Source organism: Crinia signifera, chromosome 8, assembly GCF_055691185.1.
Source record: "Crinia signifera chromosome 8, ASM5569118v1, whole genome shotgun sequence".
NCBI classification, from domain to species: domain Eukaryota; kingdom Metazoa; phylum Chordata; class Amphibia; order Anura; family Myobatrachidae; genus Crinia; species Crinia signifera.
This window is the reverse complement of record NC_139224.1, coordinates 131,254,998-131,276,081: the sequence shown is the minus strand read 5'-3', so window position 1 is coordinate 131,276,081 and position 21,084 is coordinate 131,254,998. Positions and strand designations below refer to the sequence as shown.

The 21,084-nt window shown below is 45.7% G+C and overlaps 1 protein-coding gene across 1 annotated transcript in view; it reads right to left on the bottom strand.

Annotated features, from left to right (window-relative positions):
• Positions 1-21,084, bottom strand: part of AXDND1 (axonemal dynein light chain domain containing 1) — a 59,251-nt gene that overhangs the window by 20,737 nt on the left and 17,430 nt on the right. The window contains exons 6-16 of the mRNA XM_083158090.1: positions 19,925-19,981; positions 19,121-19,229; positions 16,885-17,006; positions 12,934-13,074; positions 10,596-10,700; positions 10,397-10,517; positions 6,485-6,586; positions 6,065-6,231; positions 5,202-5,277; positions 3,046-3,280; positions 421-628 (exon numbers count right to left, since the gene is read on the bottom strand). Coding sequence (XP_083014216.1) covers positions 421-628; positions 3,046-3,280; positions 5,202-5,277; positions 6,065-6,231; positions 6,485-6,586; positions 10,397-10,517; positions 10,596-10,700; positions 12,934-13,074; positions 16,885-17,006; positions 19,121-19,229; positions 19,925-19,981 — 1,443 coding nt within the window. The remainder of the gene's footprint in view (positions 1-420; positions 629-3,045; positions 3,281-5,201; positions 5,278-6,064; positions 6,232-6,484; positions 6,587-10,396; positions 10,518-10,595; positions 10,701-12,933; positions 13,075-16,884; positions 17,007-19,120; positions 19,230-19,924; positions 19,982-21,084) is intronic.

Below are 21,084 nucleotides of genomic sequence, written 5' to 3'. Positions count from 1 at the left end.
TGCGATTGCTTAGTCTGTATCGCAACAGACTTTTTTTTTTTAATGAGCGTATTCCAGCAATGTATCATCTATGATTAAATGTATATGTTTTACTATATACTTTTATGAGTGTCAATTTGCAGTACAGGTCGAGTATCCCCTATCCGAAATGCCCGGGACCACGAGCATTCTGTATAGGGGAATTTTTCGGTTTTTGGAATAATTTTTTTAGGGCATACTTACCTGTCCCCTGATGGTGTCTGGTGGTCCCTCGGCGTCCACGCTGTCCCCGGGCGTCCACAGCAGGCCTACGGCATCTTCTCTGGGTCTCCAGCGGTCCCAGGAATGCACTGCGCGGGTGAATTCGGATAATGGATGCCCGGATACGGGATACTCGACCTGTATATATTGTATTTCTAGATTTTAATGTATTATTCATACTTTTTGATAGAATCCAAGCTGGGTTTTTCTTCTGAGTCAGGACTCCCAATTCGTTCCAATATTTGCTCGGCTTGGGCAATCCACTCGGGTAGAAGGTGGAATAGATTCGACCAATCGGATTCTTTTGTTTCCTTGGGTGCATTTGTATGTGCCTGCTGTGACCAGTGCTCCAAACTGTTTGACATTGATGTGAGGCCTCTGGCGACTCCTGTATATGTGGGGGGGGAGAAAGCAGAGACCACAGGGGTAAATGTATGAAGTTTGGAGAAGCCCCATAAAGAATGTTATGTGCAAGGTGATAATGCTCCGGCCAATCAGCTCCAATATGTTAATTGTCAGTTAGGAGCTGATTGGCTGGGGCATTCTTACCTAGCACATAATGGGGCAGATGTATTAAGCCTTAACAAGAGATAAATCCAAGGGTGATGAAGAGAGATAAACAACCAGCCAATCACCTGCCAACTGCCATGTTACAGGCTGTGTTTGAAAAAAGTCAGTAAGGAGCTGATTGGCTGGATGTTTATCTCTCCTTATCACCCTTGCATTTATCTCTTGTTAAGGCTTAATACATCTGCCCCAGTGTTCTTTATGGGGATAGATACCACTGCTCCAAGCTTCATTTTAAAATATATCTGATTATATGAATTATTATTACCTTTAACTTCTAAAACAATACATACAGGCATCATATACAAACAAAACATACACATTCACACCCAATACACAAATCTAATATGTACATGTTATGAGTTATGTATAAGACACTGGATACTGTATTGTCATCTGGATACCAATATCACTGCTGGGGATTAGTGTGTTGTTTCCAGCTGTGAATGTTGTAATGTAACACCTCTGTGTTAGGTGTGTTTATTGGATGACATTTACAATCTGTCTCTAAGCAATGTGTCCCGTGCTGGAGATAAAAGGCATAATACTCTAGCAGTGAATATTTACTGTCATATGTAATTGCAACAGTATAAGATGAATATTAATGCACCAGTTCCCAATGACCTTTTGTTGGAACTGGTGCATTAGCAACTGATTTTATATTGTTGTAATTATTTGTCACAATAAATATTCATTGCAAAAGTAAAACCAGTATTATCCCGTTTGTTCCATCAGTTCCATTATGCGATCATGGTTGTCAGCTAAAAGAGACACCTGACTATTTAATTAAATGAAGGAAGCTGGAGTACAAAGATGTGTATTTTATACCTACAGTATCTTGTTCTTTTCAACAGTGGTATCTGTACAGCGCTACACCTGCTGTGGTATCTGTATGGCGCTACACCTGCTGTGGTATTTGTACGGCGCTACACCTGCTGTGGTATCTGTACAGCACTACACTTGCTGTGGTATCTGTATGGCGCTACACCTGCTGTGGTATCTGTACGGCGCTACACCTGCTGTGGTATCTGAACGGCGCTACACCTGCTGTGGTATCTGTACGGCGCTACACCTGCTGTGGTATCTGTACGGCGCTACACCTGCTGTGGTATCTGTACGGCGCTACACCTGCTGCGGTATCTGTACGGCGCTACACCTGCTGCGGTATCTGTACGGCGCTACACCTGCTGCGGTATCTGTACAGCGCTACACCTGCTGTGGTATCTGTACAGCGCTACACCTGCTGTGGTATCTGTACAGCGCTACACCTGCTGTGGTATCTGTACAGGCTACACCTGCTGTGGTATCTGTACAGGCTACACCTGCTGTGGTATCTGTACAGGCTACACCTGCTGTGGTATCTGTACAGGCTACACCTGCTGTGGTATCTGTATGGCGCTACACCTGCTGCGGTATCTGTACGGCGCTACACCTGCTGCGGTATCTGTACGGCGCTACACCTGCTGTGGTATCTGTACGGCGCTACACCTGCTGTGGTATCTGTACAGCGCTACACCTGCTGTGGTATCTGTACGGCGCTACCCCTGCTGTGGTATCTGTACAGCGCTAAACCTGCTGTGGTATCTGTACAGCGCTACACCTGCTGTGGTATCTGTACAGCGCTACACCTTCTGTATCTGCGATTTGCTATTATTAGCACTGCACGTGCATGGACACCTGTTTGATGCTCATCCACAGGGGTCATAGGTGAGACTAAGCTACATTTGGGTGGGTTACCCAGGGTAGCTACAGAGGAAGGTAAGATGAAGAACTACACTTAATAGGCAAAGAGGAGTTTGTATTATTGACTACAAATTTGCTGACCATGGAATGATTTCTCTCCCCGCTATCCGCCAAATTCGGGGCGAGTGCGGACGGTCAGCCGCCTGCCCGGAGCAGGCATTGCCACGCCTGCATTCTCAGGGGAACACCCAGCGTTTTTATGGGGCCGCCCCCTGCCTGCCCTCTTCCCTCCCCTCACAGTGTGAATGCCGGGGTGAGTGTGCCGAAGGTGATCACACAAGGGATTTGCACATGCGCAGACCCCCACCATAGAAAACCGGGCCATACAGAACAGGTTGTATAACCTTGTACCCCTTTCCTGACTAGGCGTAGGAACATGGTGCTCTGAGCAGGTCTATATGTCAGCATTTTCATATTAAAATTTCTGTGACTGCCAAATAAATGTTTTTATTAAAAAAATTCTACAGTGCAAATGACCAACAAGTAATCACTCACCATTTTCCCCCTGCACTCTTCTCCTATACTGCTCGCATAGTAACTCTGTCATGTTGTTCAAATCTTCCATGGCCTTGTGTTCTGGAGCTGGGCTCCCATCCAGACCTTCGTGCCTCTTCAGAACCTTCTCCCCAATAAGAGACCATTGCTTCTGAATGCCAGCAGCTGCTTTCAGAGACTCTTGATTACTAACAACCTTGTTGCCTTCAAACTGCTGCTGCTCCTCACTCAGCATCTGCATGTATACATAAAGCAGGGAATCGGTACATCTGTCAGAATGAACTTAGGTCTACAGTAATTAGGTCGACCCCACTAGGTCGACTGGCAGGAAGGTCGACCTGACTTAAGGTCGACATGGGCCAAGGTCGACATGACTTAAGGTCGAATTTGCATAAAGGTCGACATGAGGAAGGTCGACTGGTCATAAGGTCGACATGGGTTTTTCACTGTTTTTTTACCCGAATGTCGACACAGTCGACATGGACACAGTTGGCAATGAGAATTGGACGCTCGCTTCGCTCGCAATGCTTCGGGCACGGTGGCTCGCTTCGCTCGCCACAGCTTTAATAACCTTCTCCACGCCCTAGTGGATGGTAGGGCATGAAATACCGCATGTCGGCTCAAAAAACAGTGGAAAACCCCATGTCGACCTTATGACCAGTCGACCTTCCTCATGTCGACCTTTATGCAAATTAGACCTTAAGTCATGTCGACCATGGCCCATGTCGACCTTAAGTCAGGTCGACCTTCCTGCCAGTCGACCTAGTGGGGTCGACCTAATGACTGTAGACCTAAGTTCATTCTAATAGATGACTGCTTCCCATAAAGCAGAGTGTGAAAAGAACATGTACATTTATTGCTATTTAACCTCCCATTACAGACTGACTATGCCGTATAACATTGCGGGTCGCAGTTACTTTTGCTAAACTATTTTGTTTTTGCTGTCACTTGGCCTGATTACTGCAACAAGGATAATTTATAAATTTTGCCATGTAAATGATTGATGCTTTAAAAAAAGTTTGACGCAAGCAAAAGGTCAGCATGAAAATGGTCTGCACATAAAAAAGTTGACATGAGTTTTTCAGTTTTTTTTTAGTTTTTTTTAACCGCTCTTACTTAACGATCCAAGAGGGCATAGAAGTAGATTCTAATAGTGTGCTAAGCGCAGAAAGGCAGAGCCCCCAAAGCATGGTGAGCGCAGTATAATACACTTATACGGAGTCCATGTCGGCAGATTTTGACACAGACAGCAAACGCAGTGAAAAACTCATGTCGATATTTTCCTGTGTCGACCATTTTCATGTCAACCTTTTGCTTGCGCCGTTCACCGTTTTCATGAGTCGACTATTGACTGTCAACCAATGGTAGTCGATCTACTGACTGTCTACCTAATTACTCGACCTAACAATCCACACCCAAAGCAACATCTGTAATAAAGACAAGGCTAAAATACCTTTTTTTTTTATATTCCTAAATTTGTTGTATTATTTATTTTTGATGAAAGAGTAACTGGTATTCCAGTCCTCCACCCTCTTTTTTCTCCTCTTTTTTCTCCCTGTCTTACTCCATCTATTTCATCTCAACTTATCTGTCTATTTCCCTTATCAGCACTTGATTTTATCACATAGATTATTTATCATTCATCTCTATTATTGTTATTTATTGAGACAGCCTCTTTTTTGCTTCCTGTATGAAGCCTGTTCTTGCATTTTTCATTTATTCTGTTAAACATTTTTGATTGTGGACAAAGTTGTGATGTTGTTATTGGTCAATTTTCAGAAGCGCCTGCATTTTCATCATGAGGTGGAATGTGATGAGAATGTATGGAAAACAACAGAAGTGTTTGGAAATTTTAGATGTGTATCACGGAAACTGATGGAAGAGTTCAAACCAACTGTCAATGAGCGGCAGATAAATGAGGCAGTGATAAGGGAGGAGAAGTGAGCCAGAGGAGAAGTGGCCCATGGCAACCAATCAGCACTGATATAACATCTGTAATTTTATATTATGCAAATTACAGATGTTACATCAGTGCTGATTGGTTGCCATTGGCCACTTCTCCTCCCTGATCACTGCATTCATACATCTGCCAGTAAATTCCAACAACATGACATTTAAAAGCTTTCAATGTATGTTTTACTGTTAACCCTGCTTACATTTTTCCAGTTCTGGAGATCTTGCAGTAATCTTACAGCCACATCTTCTGGTACTGCCTGGTAGTGCCAGTCCACACTGGTACAATAAGAGGAAGATTATGAACAAAAGTTAAGAAGAAGACACATGACTACTCTTGAATGATTCTACTGGGAAATTAAATTGATTAGGACACATGGATATGAAGCTATTGGTATCCTTCTTCTGCTGGGTACACATTAGATGGTGATGATGAGGGTGATGGGACCCGGCGGTGATGCCGGCATTAAGTGCATACACACTTGACAATGCCGGTAGCGACGAATTAAGGTAGGAGTGGGGTTATTGGGTCGGGGTCACATGGTAATGCTAGCGGAATGCCCAGCGTGTATGCTTACCGATGATGGGGGAAATCGCTGGGCTGAAAAACACTCTGCATACACACTAAGCATTTTTGGCCCGTTTTAGCGATTTTTCCCCGGTGTGTACGACTTTCCATAGCAGAACGCTATGGAAAGCCGCCCACTCTGTCACTCATCTGATGGTAATACCAGCAGATGAGTGGTGGGGCCAGCGATGAGGTGGCAGCACGCATCAATGCTCTCCACTCATCGCTGCCCCATACACACTGGATGGCTTGCAAGCTGAAAGCAGCTCAAACGAGTAAACTGAGTGGCTTTCAGCTCAGGCGCCCAGTGTGTATGAACCTTTAGATCTAGCATATTCCGTGATTATCCACCTTACTACAAGTTTCTCAATAATGCATTTTCTGATGTCATGGGACTCATGCAAATAACTAAAAGTATCACTTGAACATGAACAATTTATGGACTAGAGCCCCCCCCAAAAATCTGGAATTTCAGAAAGAAACCTAAATTCAACATACAAAACGTTCTCTTGAAAATGCAGCAGCCACTTCTTCAGGTCTGAACAGATGGTCTGTATCTTCTCCCTGCCTGACTCCTCGCTGCGTTGTACCTCCAGCTCAAAGCGGGCCATGTGCTCTCGCCATTTCTCTGTGGTCTGCTGGATATCAGAAAGGTCTCTTGTGTCCTGTGCAAATATGATAAGCAATGAATAGGAAATATGAGATGGTTGTGATGTGCTACAGTACAGTGTACAAAATGCACCTAGTATGGTTAGTTATCCTCCTGCTATCCTCTTTCTACATACTCTGTAATCAATCCACGCTCATTTGTATCTTATGACTCATTCTGAAAGAAATCTAGTGTATACAAACACATAAGAACAACAGAGGACACAACGCATAGCGACAACAACCTATTTAGTTAGTACCTGAACCTACATTTGATGCAAGAAGCACAATGAAATGCCGAACAACCTTCGTCCAAGCCTTCTCACTTATATAGAGCCTGCGAGCCAGTTGTAGCTGATTCTCTTCTATCACCTAAAGAAAATGACAGTATTTTTATTATCATCACTCACAGCTTCACAGATATTTAATCATTCCAATCATTCCCTGACCCATGGAGCTTACAGTTTAACCATTTGCAGTTCAAATATTGTTTGCAATTTAAACAGTCATGTTTAAAAGAATTGGATTTTTTTTTTTAATTCAATGTCGAACTAAAAAATGGAATGTAGAACGATGTTAATGCTCTTATTTTAAAGTGACTCACCATTGGATCTGCTACTACCTGCGATGCACACCGTGATGTGTGCTGAGCGATCTGCGCAGCGCGGGGCTTTGCCTATTGTTTATAGAGAAAGCCCCGCAATCTAGCAGGAAAGACAGTGTCGTTCCCTGTGGGTGATGGAGACCTGCAGGGCCGCACATCGCCATCACCTGGGGCTATACACAAGGAGTAATTAATATTCCATTTCTTGTTGGATGACTTAGAAATTGCCCAGTGTGTATGCACGCATACTAGGGTATATCTTAGTCAATCAAATCATTTATTTATGAATTTTTTTACTAGATAACCTACAGGATGCACAGGAAGGACAGGCAAATCACACACATAGTGGCTGATTTAGACTCCGATGGTGGAGGTGTGCGCAAATCACAGCAGCAAACGTCTTCGGTGAGCATTTCATGGGCGTGCCCACAAAAAAAACATTGGGCGCACTAGGGATGTGCACTGGCCACTTTTTGGGTTTTGGTTCTGATTACCTTGAGGTTTTGGGTTCTAATGGGTTTTGGCAAAACACCTCCTAAGTGTTTTGTGTTTGGATTTTTTGGGTTTTGGGTTCTGATTTTTTGCTCCTACGCTATATTAACCTCAATAACATTCGTTTCCACTCATTTCCAGTCTATTCTGAACACCTCACACTTCACAATATTGTTTTTAGGGCAAAAGGTTGCACCGAGGTAGCTGGATAACTATGCTAAGCCACACAAGTGTGCGGCACAAACACGTGGCTCATGTAAGAGTGGCACTGCAGCGGTAGATACGGCAGTACTAGGCACCAGACAGGTAGATACGGCAGTATTAGGCAGTGAGTGCCAGACCAGACAGGTAGATACGGCAGTATTAGACAGTGGGCCCCAGACCAGACAGGTAGATACGGCAGTATTAGGCAGTGAGCGCCAGACCAGACAGGTAGATACGGCAGTATTAGGCAGTGAGCCACAGACCAGACGGTAGATATGGCAGTACTAGGCACCAGACAGGTAGGTAAGACAGTACTAGGCACAAGACAGGTAGATACGTCAGCAATACTAGTATTGTGCACCAGCAGGATTTATATTAATTAATTTTATTATTAGGTACTGCTTGGCAGTGGCACTCAGTGGCACACATCAGTGCACCAGCAGCATGGAATTATTTTTTACAGTCCCACACAGCACAAGTATTATTTTTTAATTAAATTAGATATAGCAGCCTAGTATGTAGTTGTACTACTAGGTAGGTAGGTACACTTAGGCAGTAACACTGCCAGTGGCAACAGTGGACTGAGTAAATAATACTGGCAACCTCTATTCACAGTATTCAGTGCAGGCAGCACCAATGGACTATATATAATTCAATTAATTAAGTATTAATAATATAGCAGCCTAGTAGGTAGAGAAAATAAACTACAAGGTAGGTAGGCAGGCAGGCAGTAGCACTGCCAGTGGTCACCACAAAAGGTAGTTATATTACACACCACCAGTAGCTTTATGCAGTGCACCAGCAGAATTTATAATAATTAATTTTATTATTAGGTACTGCTTGGCAGTGGCACTCAGTGGCACATGTCAGTGCTCCAGCAGCATGGAATTATTTTTTACAGTCCCACACAGCACAAGTATTATTTTTTAATTAAATTAGATATAGCAGCCTAGTATGTAGTTGTACTACTAGGTAGGTAGGTACACTTAGGCAGTAACACTGCCAGTGGCAACAGTGGACTGAGTAAATAATACTGGCAACCTCTATTCACAGTATTCAGTGCAGGCAGCACCAATGGACTATATATAATTCAATTAATTAAGTATTAATAATATAGCAGCCTAGTAGGTAGAGAAAATAAACTACAAGGTAGGTAGGCAGGCAGGCAGTAGCACTGCCAGTGGTCACCACAAAAGGTAGTTATATTACACACCACCAGTAGCTTTATGCAGTGCACCAGCAGAATTTATAATAATTAATTTTATTATTAGGTACTGCTTGGCAGTGGCACTCAGTGGCACATGTCAGTGCTCCAGCAGCATGGAATTATTTTTTACAGTCCCACACAGCACAAGTATTATTTTTTAATTAAATTAGATATACCTGTAGCAGCCTAGTATGTACTAGGTAGGTACACTAGGTAGGCAGTGGCAACAGTGGACTGAGTAACTAAATAATACTGGCAGATTCAGTGCAGGCAGCACCAGTGGACTATATATAATATAATTAATTATTCATATAATATATATTACAGCACAGCACCAGAGGTAGGCCCCAGCACAGAGGAGACAGTAGTACTACAGGAACACAGTTAGACTGTCCTCCTTGCTAGGGAGATCCCACCCTAAGCAGAGAGGAGAACAGAGTACACAGCAGCACTGAGGGAGACAGCCCCAGCGAATAAAATAATTACAGCACAGCACACCAGAGGTAGACCGCACAGAGGAGACAGTAGTACTACTAGTACACAGTTAGACTACACAGCAGCACTGAGACACAGCCCCAGCAGCAGCACCAACACACCCTCTCCCAACCCACTACTAGACTGGAGTGAAGATGGCGGGCGCAGCAGCCGCTATTTAAAGCCTTGCAAAATCCGGCGCCGGGAGATGACGTTCTGACCATGCGGACCCGAGTCAGGGGGGAATCTCCGAGCGCTGCTCGGAACCGGGCTCGGAATGATGACGTTCATGGGGGCTCGGATCTCTGGAATCCCAGTCTGCACATCTCTAGGGCGCACACATGGAAACGCTGGGCGGATACCAGTGAATGCGTGAAACACGAGAAAGGAAAATAATTGAGTGTTAGCCCTGAACCTCTTGCCCTCTGGGCTCTGGCCCATGTGGTCTTTCCACAAATCAAGCTTTGCTACCATACAGGAGAGCACTGTAGCATGTCAACTACTGGAGGCTTAACAGAAAAGGTGATGAGCACATCACAGGAAAATAGATCACCAATATATTTATTTATTAACAGTTTCTTATATAGCGCACACATATTCTGCAGCGCTTTACAGAGTATAGTTGAACATTCCCTGCCCCAGTGCAGCTTACAATCTATGGGGTAGATTTATTAAGTTCCGTGAAGTGATAAAGTGTCTGGTTTTTATCCCCGTCCAATAAGCTCCTACCTGTCATTTCAAACCCAGCCTTTAACTTCACAGTTAGGAGCTGATTGGCCGGTGATACTTTATCACTTCACCGATCTTAATAAATCTGCCCGTATATTCCCTACCACATGTACACAAACACAGACATTCTAGGGTTAATTTTGTTGGAAGCCAATTGACCTACCAGTATATGTTTGGATTGTGGGAGGAAACCGGAGTACCCAGAGTAAACTCACGTAAACACAGGGAGAATATACAAACTCCGCACAGTTAGGGCCATGGTGGGAATCGAACCCATGACCTCAGTGCTGTGAGGCAGTAATGCTAACCATTACACTGTCCGTGCTGCCCATATAGCATCTTTACATAATACTATCGCCACCTAATACTGTTATATTGATGTCATTATATCTTAATAATAGAAGATAGAATAGAATTGGAAAGATTGCCAGTGACTGCAATGTGTACCAGGCTCTGTGAGGTCAGTAGTCACCTTTCTGGCCAGCCTGTATGTAGCCGTACTCCAGAGATCCCTCTCTTCGGTGAGATGGGTTAGCTGCTTCTCCAGACGGCTCCTCTGCAATTCATACAGCTCCCGATATTCCTCTAAAAGGCTGAACAAGCCAGCAAACAGTTTACACAACACCAAATGTATGAATGCATTTATTGGGTGAATGGTTTCCTGTGCTTACTTGGCGTTCTTTTTCGCATTTCTCAAGGCTTTGGCCAGTTCAGTCTGTGTTTGTTTTGCTTCTTTGCTCACCCGCAGGTCATGTTCTCTCACTTGGTATAGCTCACTGGAGCGTGGACAGAGACAATAAATTAGTTTATGGTGACAGGTTAAAAAAAAACTTCTTAGACTTCTACCACAAGAGGAGAGAAAAAAATATGCGCAGAAAGAAAGTAAGAAGAAAAGGACGCGCAGAACAACAATATTGGCATACAGTTATAGTTATAGGGCTAAAATACTGGTAACTATGGATGACAGATAAATCTTAAAATAACAATAACATACAGTATGACACAATGGGGCAGATGTATTAAGCCTTAACAAGAGATAAATGCAAGGGTGATTAGGGCCCTTATTCTGATCCGTTCCGCCGATGTTTTCGCTCTGCGCATGTGCAGAGGGCACTCTGCGCATGTGCAGGCGAAATCGCCGCACACTTTTTTTGACCGCCGCAAAGGGGGCGGATAGGGGCGTGAGGGGCTACTTAGCCTCATTTCCCTATGCATACGCCCCGCGTTTCATGGGCGTTCCCATGCAAACGCGGGGCGTATGCATGGTAATGAGGCCATGACGCGCGTGTAGGGGGCGGGCAGCTGACATCGCCGGATGTCAGCTGCCCGCCCCAATACAAGATTTCACACGGACAAGTGTCCGTGTGGTCTTGTGTTGCGGGACCTGGTGGAGCGTGCGGCCCTGCATTCGATGTTCGGCGACCATCGAATGCAGGGGCAGCTCCCAAGGTGGAGGAGGCGTATCCCCGTCCACTTTCATACGGATCGCCACATATCCGCGTACGGACGGAGGTGGCGATCCGTACGCAAGGCGGGGATTCGTCTTTGCGGTCGGAGCCGCATATGCGGCTCCGGCCGCACCGATCAGAATAAGGGCCAAGGAGAGATAAACGTCCAGCCAATCACCTGCTAACTGCCATGTTACAGGCTGTGTTTAAAAAAAGTCAGTAAGGAGCTGATTGGCTGGACATTTATCTCTCCTTATCACCCTTGAATTTTTTCTTGTTCAGGCTTAATACATCTGCCCCAATGTTGCCAGTAATAATATATGACGCAATATTGCCAGTCCACTGAAATGCAAAATTCATAATGCACATGTATAGTTATGATCTCAAAAAGGTTGCATAGGTACAAGGCTTCTCCCTAGGCAAAGCTTCAACCTACTGCCCCCCTCAACCCCACACTGCCACCAATACCCACTTCCAGTCCCTCAAGTCAAAGTGGGGAAATGGCGTCTTAGAAGATCTACAGTCACTACCCATGCCTGCCAACATTGGAGGAGACTGGGTACGGGAATTTATGGGGGCGTGTTTTTGCCACTGTGGGGCCATGCCCAGCAGCTCTGTAAACTGCTGGCCAGCCCCTAGCCCCTCTGCCTGAAAGAATAGACGCTGTGCGCATGCGCACAGCGTCTATTCACAGACTACAGAGGGGACTCCCAACTGTCCCCCCCCCGCCACAGGACACTGCCGGCCGCGGGAGGGATGCGGGAACGTCCCAAAATACCGGGACGTTCCCGCGATAAGCGGGACAATTGGGAGGTACGACTACCTGCACTAAGTACAACAAATATGTATTTTTCATAGACATACTTTATTTCGTGATAGAGAGACTTGATGGCATCCCCCCCCCCCTCCCTTTCCCAGGTCCCCACTCTCTAGGCAGCCTGGGGAGGAAGCCTCTCCATTCTTTGGATCATGTAACCGTACAGCATTTTCCTATTGGGTAGCCTGGAAATAAGTATCATAATAGATAATTACTGGGAAGATGACTGCTATTTGCATAGTCGTGGTTATCTTCTGACTGCAGTATTGGACACAGAGGGTGAAAGTTACTTTGATGGGAGCTGGATATCACATGGGATGTTGCTATGGGCAACCAATCTATTATATATAGATTATATTATATTATATATTATACTATCTATTATCTTCCAGAGCATGCTAAATAAGACGTAGAGTCTGATTGGTTGCCCATAGAAAGATGTGAAATAGACCTCCCATCTTGTAAATTTCCCCAAAGTGATCTGTCCACTTGACACAAGCACCAAATCTTCGCCCCCCTACATTGCCCACTAAACTTGTGAGTAAATTGGTAAGTTTGGTAAATTGCTTGCCATTTGGTTTATAGAGCAAGAATGAGCCAGATAACACTATCCACATCTTTCCTTGACAATAGCAGACTTTTATATGGTAATGCTAAAGAAAACCATATTAAAAAGTTGTGGCTTGTTGAACTTTGTACAACTTCGGTAAGTAGCTGTCTAAGACCACTCAGTTGAGCACTCACTCAGTCAGTTCTCCAATGGAGTTCTTGAAATAAATGATCTGCTCTGTGAGGCTTCTGTCCAGTGCTCGCTGAGCCACCAGGTCACTGTGCAGACTGAGCACCTGGTGTGGGATTTTGTTCAGTAACATTACATACCGCTCTCTGCAAAATCAACAGAAATAGAGTTAGGCTTTATCAGCAGAAGAGTAGAAAGAGCTGAAGGTAATGAAATGGAGTCACACCACTTTATTTTCTGTTATTCTATGATTTATATTATAATAAAGGTAATGGATAAAAAAATCAGACATGCAATGTATACCAATGCTGGACAGCACTGGCTGCTGTAAATATGGCTACCGTTGCTGCAAGAGCAGACTTCAGTGGCAGATGATTGTCAGTATGTGTTTGGCAGAAGCTACAATGTCAATCGCAATGCAACTTGGATGACAGAAGCAAATATATCTATGATAAGACAGGTTGAGTATCCTGTATCCGTGCATCTCTTATCAGAATTATTCCAAAAACCGTGGTTTTTGGAATCATTTGAATTTTTTTTTTAACCCCCCTAACCCTCTTTTCATACTTACCAAGTCCCAGGGCGCCACAGCAGGCCTCCGACATCTTCTCCAGGGTCTCCAGCGGTCCCAGGAATGCATTGCGCGAGTGTGCGCGCGCGCCGGTGACGTCACCGGTGCGCGCGCACACTCGCGCAATGCATTCCTGGGACCGCTGGAGACCCGAAGAAGATGCCGGAGGCCTGCTGTGGACGCCCGGGGACTGTGTGGACGCCGAGGGACCACCGGACACCATCAGGGGACAGGTAAGTATGGCTAAAACAATTTATTCCAAAAACCGGAAAATTCCCCTATCCGGAATGCTCGTGGTCCCGAGCATTTCGGATAGGGGATACTCAACCTGTAATATATAAACATCAATTCGAAGTAATTCACAGCTAACTTGTGGACCGGTCCACAGGGATACAGTGGAAATCTCCAGTGAGCCCTGTTGCCTGATGGGGAGGGGGGGGGGGGCATACTAGGGGAATCCAACCCCCTCTGGAGACTGGCCACACCCCATGGTGCCCGGATGGGCTCATACCACTACTACATTCCTTCAGTGGGCCCTACATTCCTTCAGTGGGCAGTACGGATGGTGTAATGGTTAGCATTACTGCCTCACAGTGCTGAGGTCATGGGTTCGATTTCCACCATCGCTCTAACTGTGCAGAGTTTGTATATTCTCCCCGTACTTGCGTGGGTTTCCTCCGGGTACTCTGGTTTCTTCCCACAATCCAAAAATATACTGGTAGTCTAATTGGCACCCAACAAATTAACAATTAACAAATTAATATGTCTGCCTGTACATGTGGTCGGGAATACAGATTGTAAGCTCCGCTGGGGCAGGGACTGATGTGAATGTTCAAATATTCTCTGTAAAGTGCTGTCGAATATGTATATATATATATATATATATATATATAAGAAACTGTTAATAAATAAATATATATAGTGTGGCAGAAACAGTATACTTCCACGTGAGGGTAATGTGGAAGATCCAGTCCAGGATTTAGAAGAGCAGCAGCAGCATCAGAGTTAGGGAGATTCGATCTGGGTTTTCCTAGGATATTTTGGGAATCACTGGCTGATTAGCAGCACCTGGTGCTTCCTGTTATATGTGAGTTCAAGGCAAAAGGTTGGGGTTCCCAATGGCAGCTAGTACCTGAGCAATTGGCTTGTGGGGGTCCAGGGATTACGTTAAGGATTCTCTAGAACACAGGCTTTCAAAGTCGGTCCTCAGGACCCCACACAGTGCATGTTTTGCAGGTTTCCTCAAAGAATCACAAGTGAAATAACTAGCTCCACCTGTGGATCTTTTAAAATGTGTCGGTGAGTAATGAGTGCACCTGCTGGGTGACCTGTAAAACATGAACTGTGTGGGGTCTTGGGGACAAAGTTTGAGAACCCCTGCTATAGAAATATACTTATTGTGTTAACTGCCATTGGTGTTACCTGAGAACTACCATGTTGTAACTTAAGAACTGCCAATTCTGGAATGCTGTCTACCTGCTGAGACTAAGGAACAAGACTTCATCTTTAACCGGAGTAGGTGATTAATTGTCTATATCTATATATATATATATATATATATATATATATATATATATATATATATATATATATATATATATATATATATATATATATATATACTGTATAATCTTATTAACAAGGCCATGACATTAGTGCAGAAATTTCCTAGTGTGAACCAGTTAAGATGTTTTAAGATGTTTTAAGATGCTAAAAGATGCTGCATTTATTCACACACAAATGTCAGTGATAAACTGCTTCATATAATTAGTAAACATCTCTTCTCTAAGCTCAAAATATCTTCCAACCCGACCTATTCCCTCCACAAGATCTATGTCTCTCATCCACACTTATTACTCACTCTGGTACTTGTGTATTATAGCGGCGCCCATCGCATCGCATACCATAAGGCATGCGATGGTATGCGATGTGACGTGATATCGCGCGATATTGTACAATGTCATACAATTTTAAAATTGTACGCGTCCTCCGACCTTTTCATACCCCCACTATCCACGTCGGCGTGGAGTTAATAGAAAGTGTGGCAAGCGCAGCAAGCCACCGAGCCCGAAGCGTGGCGAGGGGACGCGCATACCTTCACAGGTATCCGCGTCCCCTCGCGGGCTTCACAGGTATCTGCTGCGCTCGCCACGCTTCGGGCTCGGTGGCTCGCTGCGCTCGCCACACTTTCTATTCTCAACTCCACGCCGGCGTGGATAGTGGGGGTATGAAAAGGTCGGAGGACGCGTACCGCCGCCCCTCGCGGGCTCGCTGCGCTCGCCACGCTTCGGGTTCACGTTTATAGTGGGGTGGTGGCGTGGGGGTGCATTTAACATTGTAAGCACCCATTTCGGTGCTTAAAAGCACCCTTTAGGGTGCTTATACAATGTTTCATGGCATAGGGGGCCAAAATCGCGTCGCATCGCATGCCATCGGGTGCATGGCATGCGATGCGATAAAAACATTGCGCGATGTACATCGGGGGCGCCACTATAATACACAAGTACCCTCACTCCTATTCCTGACTGCAGGACTTCGGGCTGCACCCACTCTGTGGAATGCTCTCCTATGCACAATAAGACTCTTCTCCAGTCTCCAAACTTACAAGCGTTCCCTGAAAACTCACCTCTTCAGGCAAGCTTATCCAATTCCAGAACCAGTCACTTAACCTTCATATACCGTTCCTATCTAATCACATCCCCACTGTACAGTACACACATATCCTCTCCGTTTCTTTTTCACATTTTCCATCCTCCTGCCCCCTGGCCAAACTGCTGGGTCACTGTATCATACAGCACACCAGAAACCTTTTCATTCTGGTGGACTTTATGCAATAAAGAATATCTATCCTTATGTATCAATGCTTATTTCCCTAAAGATTGTAAGCTTGTGAGCAGGGCCTTCCTACCTTTAACTGTCTGTAAATACCCAGTTTGTTGTATCACTGTCTCCTATTGTAAAGCGCAATGGAATATGCTGCGCTATATAAGAAACTGTTAAATAAATAAATAAAATAATAGAATAAAAAATCTAGACATATAGATCGCTTAAAGCTAATTATTAAGCTTAAGATATCAATAACTCCTGGCAACACTGCAGCCTGATCCTAAAGCAGAGAGAGTATAAAAGGATACAGTATAATACAAATTATTATTACCATCAACTGACTAGGAATTTATGACGCTACCTCATGAATATTGTTTCTGACCACAAAACTGCTTCCTGGCCTCCACTATCAGTAGGTAACATGAACAATTTAATGAAAGGAAATAAAAAGTGCTGATATCTACTAGCTTGCGTCATTTATCCCCGGCATTCCTTCATCCCATGGAATATAGGTATAACAGACATTTGGGAGATATGGTGATTTCATGTCAGTACTGACCTGAGCTTAGCTAGCAGCACCCCTCTCTCCACACACTCCGTGCTGACCTGACGGATTACCTCATGAAAGATAATGTTGTAGATGTTCTGCTCGGTCTTTATCAGCTCTAGCAGATTGTGGATCTAAATAAGCACATAGTAGTGACTTACGTGATTTATTTACATTAAAGGGGACTTAAAATTAAAAACACATAAAACCACGTACATTTCCCATCAGATATTAATCTTACAGACATCTTGGTATTAAACGTATGTAGATGTAAACCCCATTCTCTTGTATCTACATGTTATGGGTAGGAGTCATTACGTTGACCCGGGTGCCGGACGGCTCCCCGACAGTCGGGATTCCGACATTCAGTACTCCGACGTCGGAATCCCGACTGCTCCCTCGTGGGGGTCCACGACCCCCATAGAGGGAGAATAAAATAGGTGGCGAGCCCCCGTGCCCGCAGCGTGGCGAGCGCAGCGAGCCCGCAAGGGGCTTCATTGCGCTCCCCACGCTGTGCAGTCGGGATTCCGACGCCTGACTAATGACTGTCGGAATCCCGACTGTCGGAGTATTATACCACACCCGTTGACCCACTGTATATCCATGTTACTGTACTTGAGGCAAAACTGGCCAAGATCCAAATCAAGCTCCTCAATACCTGACCAACATACAGTAATTAAAGGGAACATGAATGTGGTAATATAACTCTAGGAACACAAAAGGCTCTTTTTTAGTTTTAGGGCTATTAATGAAGAGGTAATGGACAGGGAAGTCACATGATGCACTATCCATTTTTATATAATAAAAAATGTTACATATTTTGACAGGGACCTTATTTTGCTTGACTCGCAGTCCACCAGACGCCCCCCCCCCCCCAACTCGTTCGCCGCAATCCCCCACGAATCCCCGCATGGCTGCAAATGGATGACGTGCATAATCATCCATTCTCAGCAGGGGTGAAATTATTTGATGTCTGCGACCATTGAATGATTTCTCCAGCGCTCGCAGATCAGAGACACCTCTATGGTGTCTCTGATCTGTGAGTGCCCTGTGTGGGAAGCAGGCAGGCAGCTGCCCCCCCCCCCACATCCGCATCACCGGCCTATTACCAGGGGAAGTCCAGCGTTTCAATGAGAACGCCCACCCCACGCTACCCCACAGACGTCAGCTGCCCCCACCTGCATCACCCCAGGCCCGCACTGCTAGGTGAAAGTGGGACAGCGAATGTGTAGCTCGCCATGGCCGCACCCTGTCTCTGCACATGGGCAGAAATGCCTATGCGCAGACACAAAACATCGGGGGACCAAATAAACCAGAATAACCCCCTAGGCGTGATGCAAATTACCTGAAGATTGCCGCATCTGTTCACTATGGGCCTGATTCAGACCTGTTCACTAGGCTGCGTATGTTTGCAGCCCAGCAAACAGGAAAACGCCGCCTGCCACCCCCCCACCCCCCATCAGCGCGAATCCCCTCTCTAACATGCGAGAGGATGTGTATGCTAACACATCCCAGCGCATGTGACCGCAAGGTGGCAAAATCATTCGATGGTAGCTCACCATCAAATGATTTCTCCTGCCTTTGCAAAAAAAAGTTAGCCTGGACTGACTATGTTAGTGCCTGCTGTCCTCTGTCATGTGACATCAGCCGCCCTACCCAAGCAGGCATCACTTCTGCAGGAGTAGGCTCAGTATTTGTAAAACGCTGGGCGTTCCCCTGCTGCCACCCCATGCCACTCCTGGAGCAAACGGCCCAGCGAGTGTGAAACGCGAAAAAAATCCTTATGCATGCAGCCACCCCGCTGAAAAATCATTCAATGATCGCTCAACATCGAATCACTTTTCTGCTGTTTGCAGAAAAATCAGTCTGCATGGACTGTTATCCTGCCCGCTGATCGCCAAATTGGTGGCGGGAGCTGATGTCATGTGATGTCAGCCATCAGCCCCGAGCAGGGAACACCACGCCTTCTTTCCTGGTGAAGGCCCAGCATTTTCATGGGGATGTCCATAAACCGCCGGCCATTCCGCTGATGCCTCCGCCTGCCCGCCCCCCTCCCTCCCCTAGCTGGGCAAACTAGTGTGATACTCGCTTAATACATTTGCAAAGGGGGTCTGCACATGTGCAAATACTTGCATGCGCAGACCCCCCCCACCATCGCAACGGGCCCGAATTCGTCCCCTTCCGAACAAGCTTGAATCAGGCTGTAAATTTGACAATAGTCTTGGGAAGATGGAACCCTTAGTGATACCTGAGTTGGACCTTCTAACTTTAGGTCTTCCTCATCCACACCTGCTGTCTTCAACATGTTGTCCATCACCTTCATCAGCTGGAGAACCTCTGCTCTCCCACTTGGTTTCCTATTAACAAATAGTTCCCTGCATGAGATCCGATTCCACACAAGGGCCCTTATTCTGATCGGTGCGGCCGGAGCCGATTATGCGGCCAGGACCGTGCGTGCGAAACCCCGCCTTCCATACGGATCGCCAACTCCGTCCATATGCGGTAAGAAGCTGGCCGAACGGACCGCATGTGTATTTTTCACGGAATATGCCTCCTCCATCTAAGGGAACCTTCCCCTATCATTCGATGGTCGCAGACCATCGAATGCAGAACCGAGTGCTCCTCCACCACCCGCAACCTCAGACCACACGGACATTTCTCCGTGCAAAAGCAGGGATCAGGGCGGGCAGCTGACATCCGGCGATGTCATATGTCCGCCCCCTACACGTGCGTCACGGCCGCATTACCATACGTACGCCCAGCGTTTTCATGGGAACTCCCATGAAACGTGGGGCGTATGCATATGGTAATGAGCCCAAATAGCCCTTCACGCCCCTCTCCACCCCCTGTTCGGAGTGTTCACATATCATGCGGGATTTGGCCGTACGCCCCGCTCGCACATGCGCAGAGACGCCTCTGCACATGTGCAGACACAAAACATCGGCGGCCCGAACGCACACGGATATATCCGCACCGATCAGAATAAGGGCCAAGATCTGTCACCAGTTCAGCACAATAGCTAGACAGTGACCAGGGTAAAGACTACACTTACATAGATGGGAACAAACGCAGCTTCTTATCATCGTCTTCAAGCAGAGTTGTGTACTTACTGAAGGTAAATAAAGGAAATAAAGAACTGTGAGCTAGATCAGATGCAGAATAACAAAACTAACAGCATACATTTACGTATATATTCCTGCTTTAAGTAGGAAGTGGGTGAGGATGTGAGTCCTAATTATCAGCAGATGTATTGTCCATGAGCAGAAATGTCCCCTACTGTATGTCACATTTTTGAAGATCATTTGAGCCCCTCCTACAGGAAAGACTTAGGGGGAGATTCAATCGCCGTCGAGTATCTCCCGTGGGGGAGATGCTCGACGGGCCCTATTCAATGCTGTCTTCCCCGACAGCATTGAACAGGGTTTCCTGTCAGAACGAGCCCGACATCTCTAGCTGTCGGGCTTGTTCTGCCGAGAACAGCCGGGAAGTGACGAGCTGCCGGCTGCAGCTCGTCACTTCCCGGCCGCAACTCGCGGCCACGCCCCCTTCTCGCCGCTCGGCGGCCGGGACTTTGAATCCCGACTGCCGAGCTCCAGGCGAGCTCACCGAGAACGGGACAGGGGCACAGCTGTCGCGCTAGCTCGACAGCCGTGCCCCTGACATTGAATACCCCCCTTATTGTAGCTTTATATGCTACTGTACCCTAAACAGTTAAAAAAGTTCAATAATATGTAGTAAAAAAGAAAAATGGACTGTCTTGCACATGCGCCCTTTTTCTCTTTTGCTGCATTTTATTAGTTTTGAATATAAAATGTTATGGCACCAATTGTACACTATTGGATTAAATCAGGCATGTCCAAACTATGGCCCTCCAGCTGTTGTGAAACTACACATCCCAGCATGCCTTGCCATAGTTTTAGCATTCCCTAGAAGCAAAACTGTGGCAAGGCATGATGGGACTTGTAGTTTCACAACAGCTGGAGGGCCATAGTTTCGACATGCCTGGTTTAAATGATTACGGATCTGCATAAATTGTATGCTTCAACTTTGTATACATGGAACCGGATAAGCTTCTGTATATTAATTATATTTTACTTGGCACCAGATATGATGTAACATTTTCATTTTGGTACTGGATTCGCTACAACAGTGGTTCTCAAACTGAGTCCTCATGATCCCGCACAGGTCATATTTTTGGGGTTACCGGCAGGT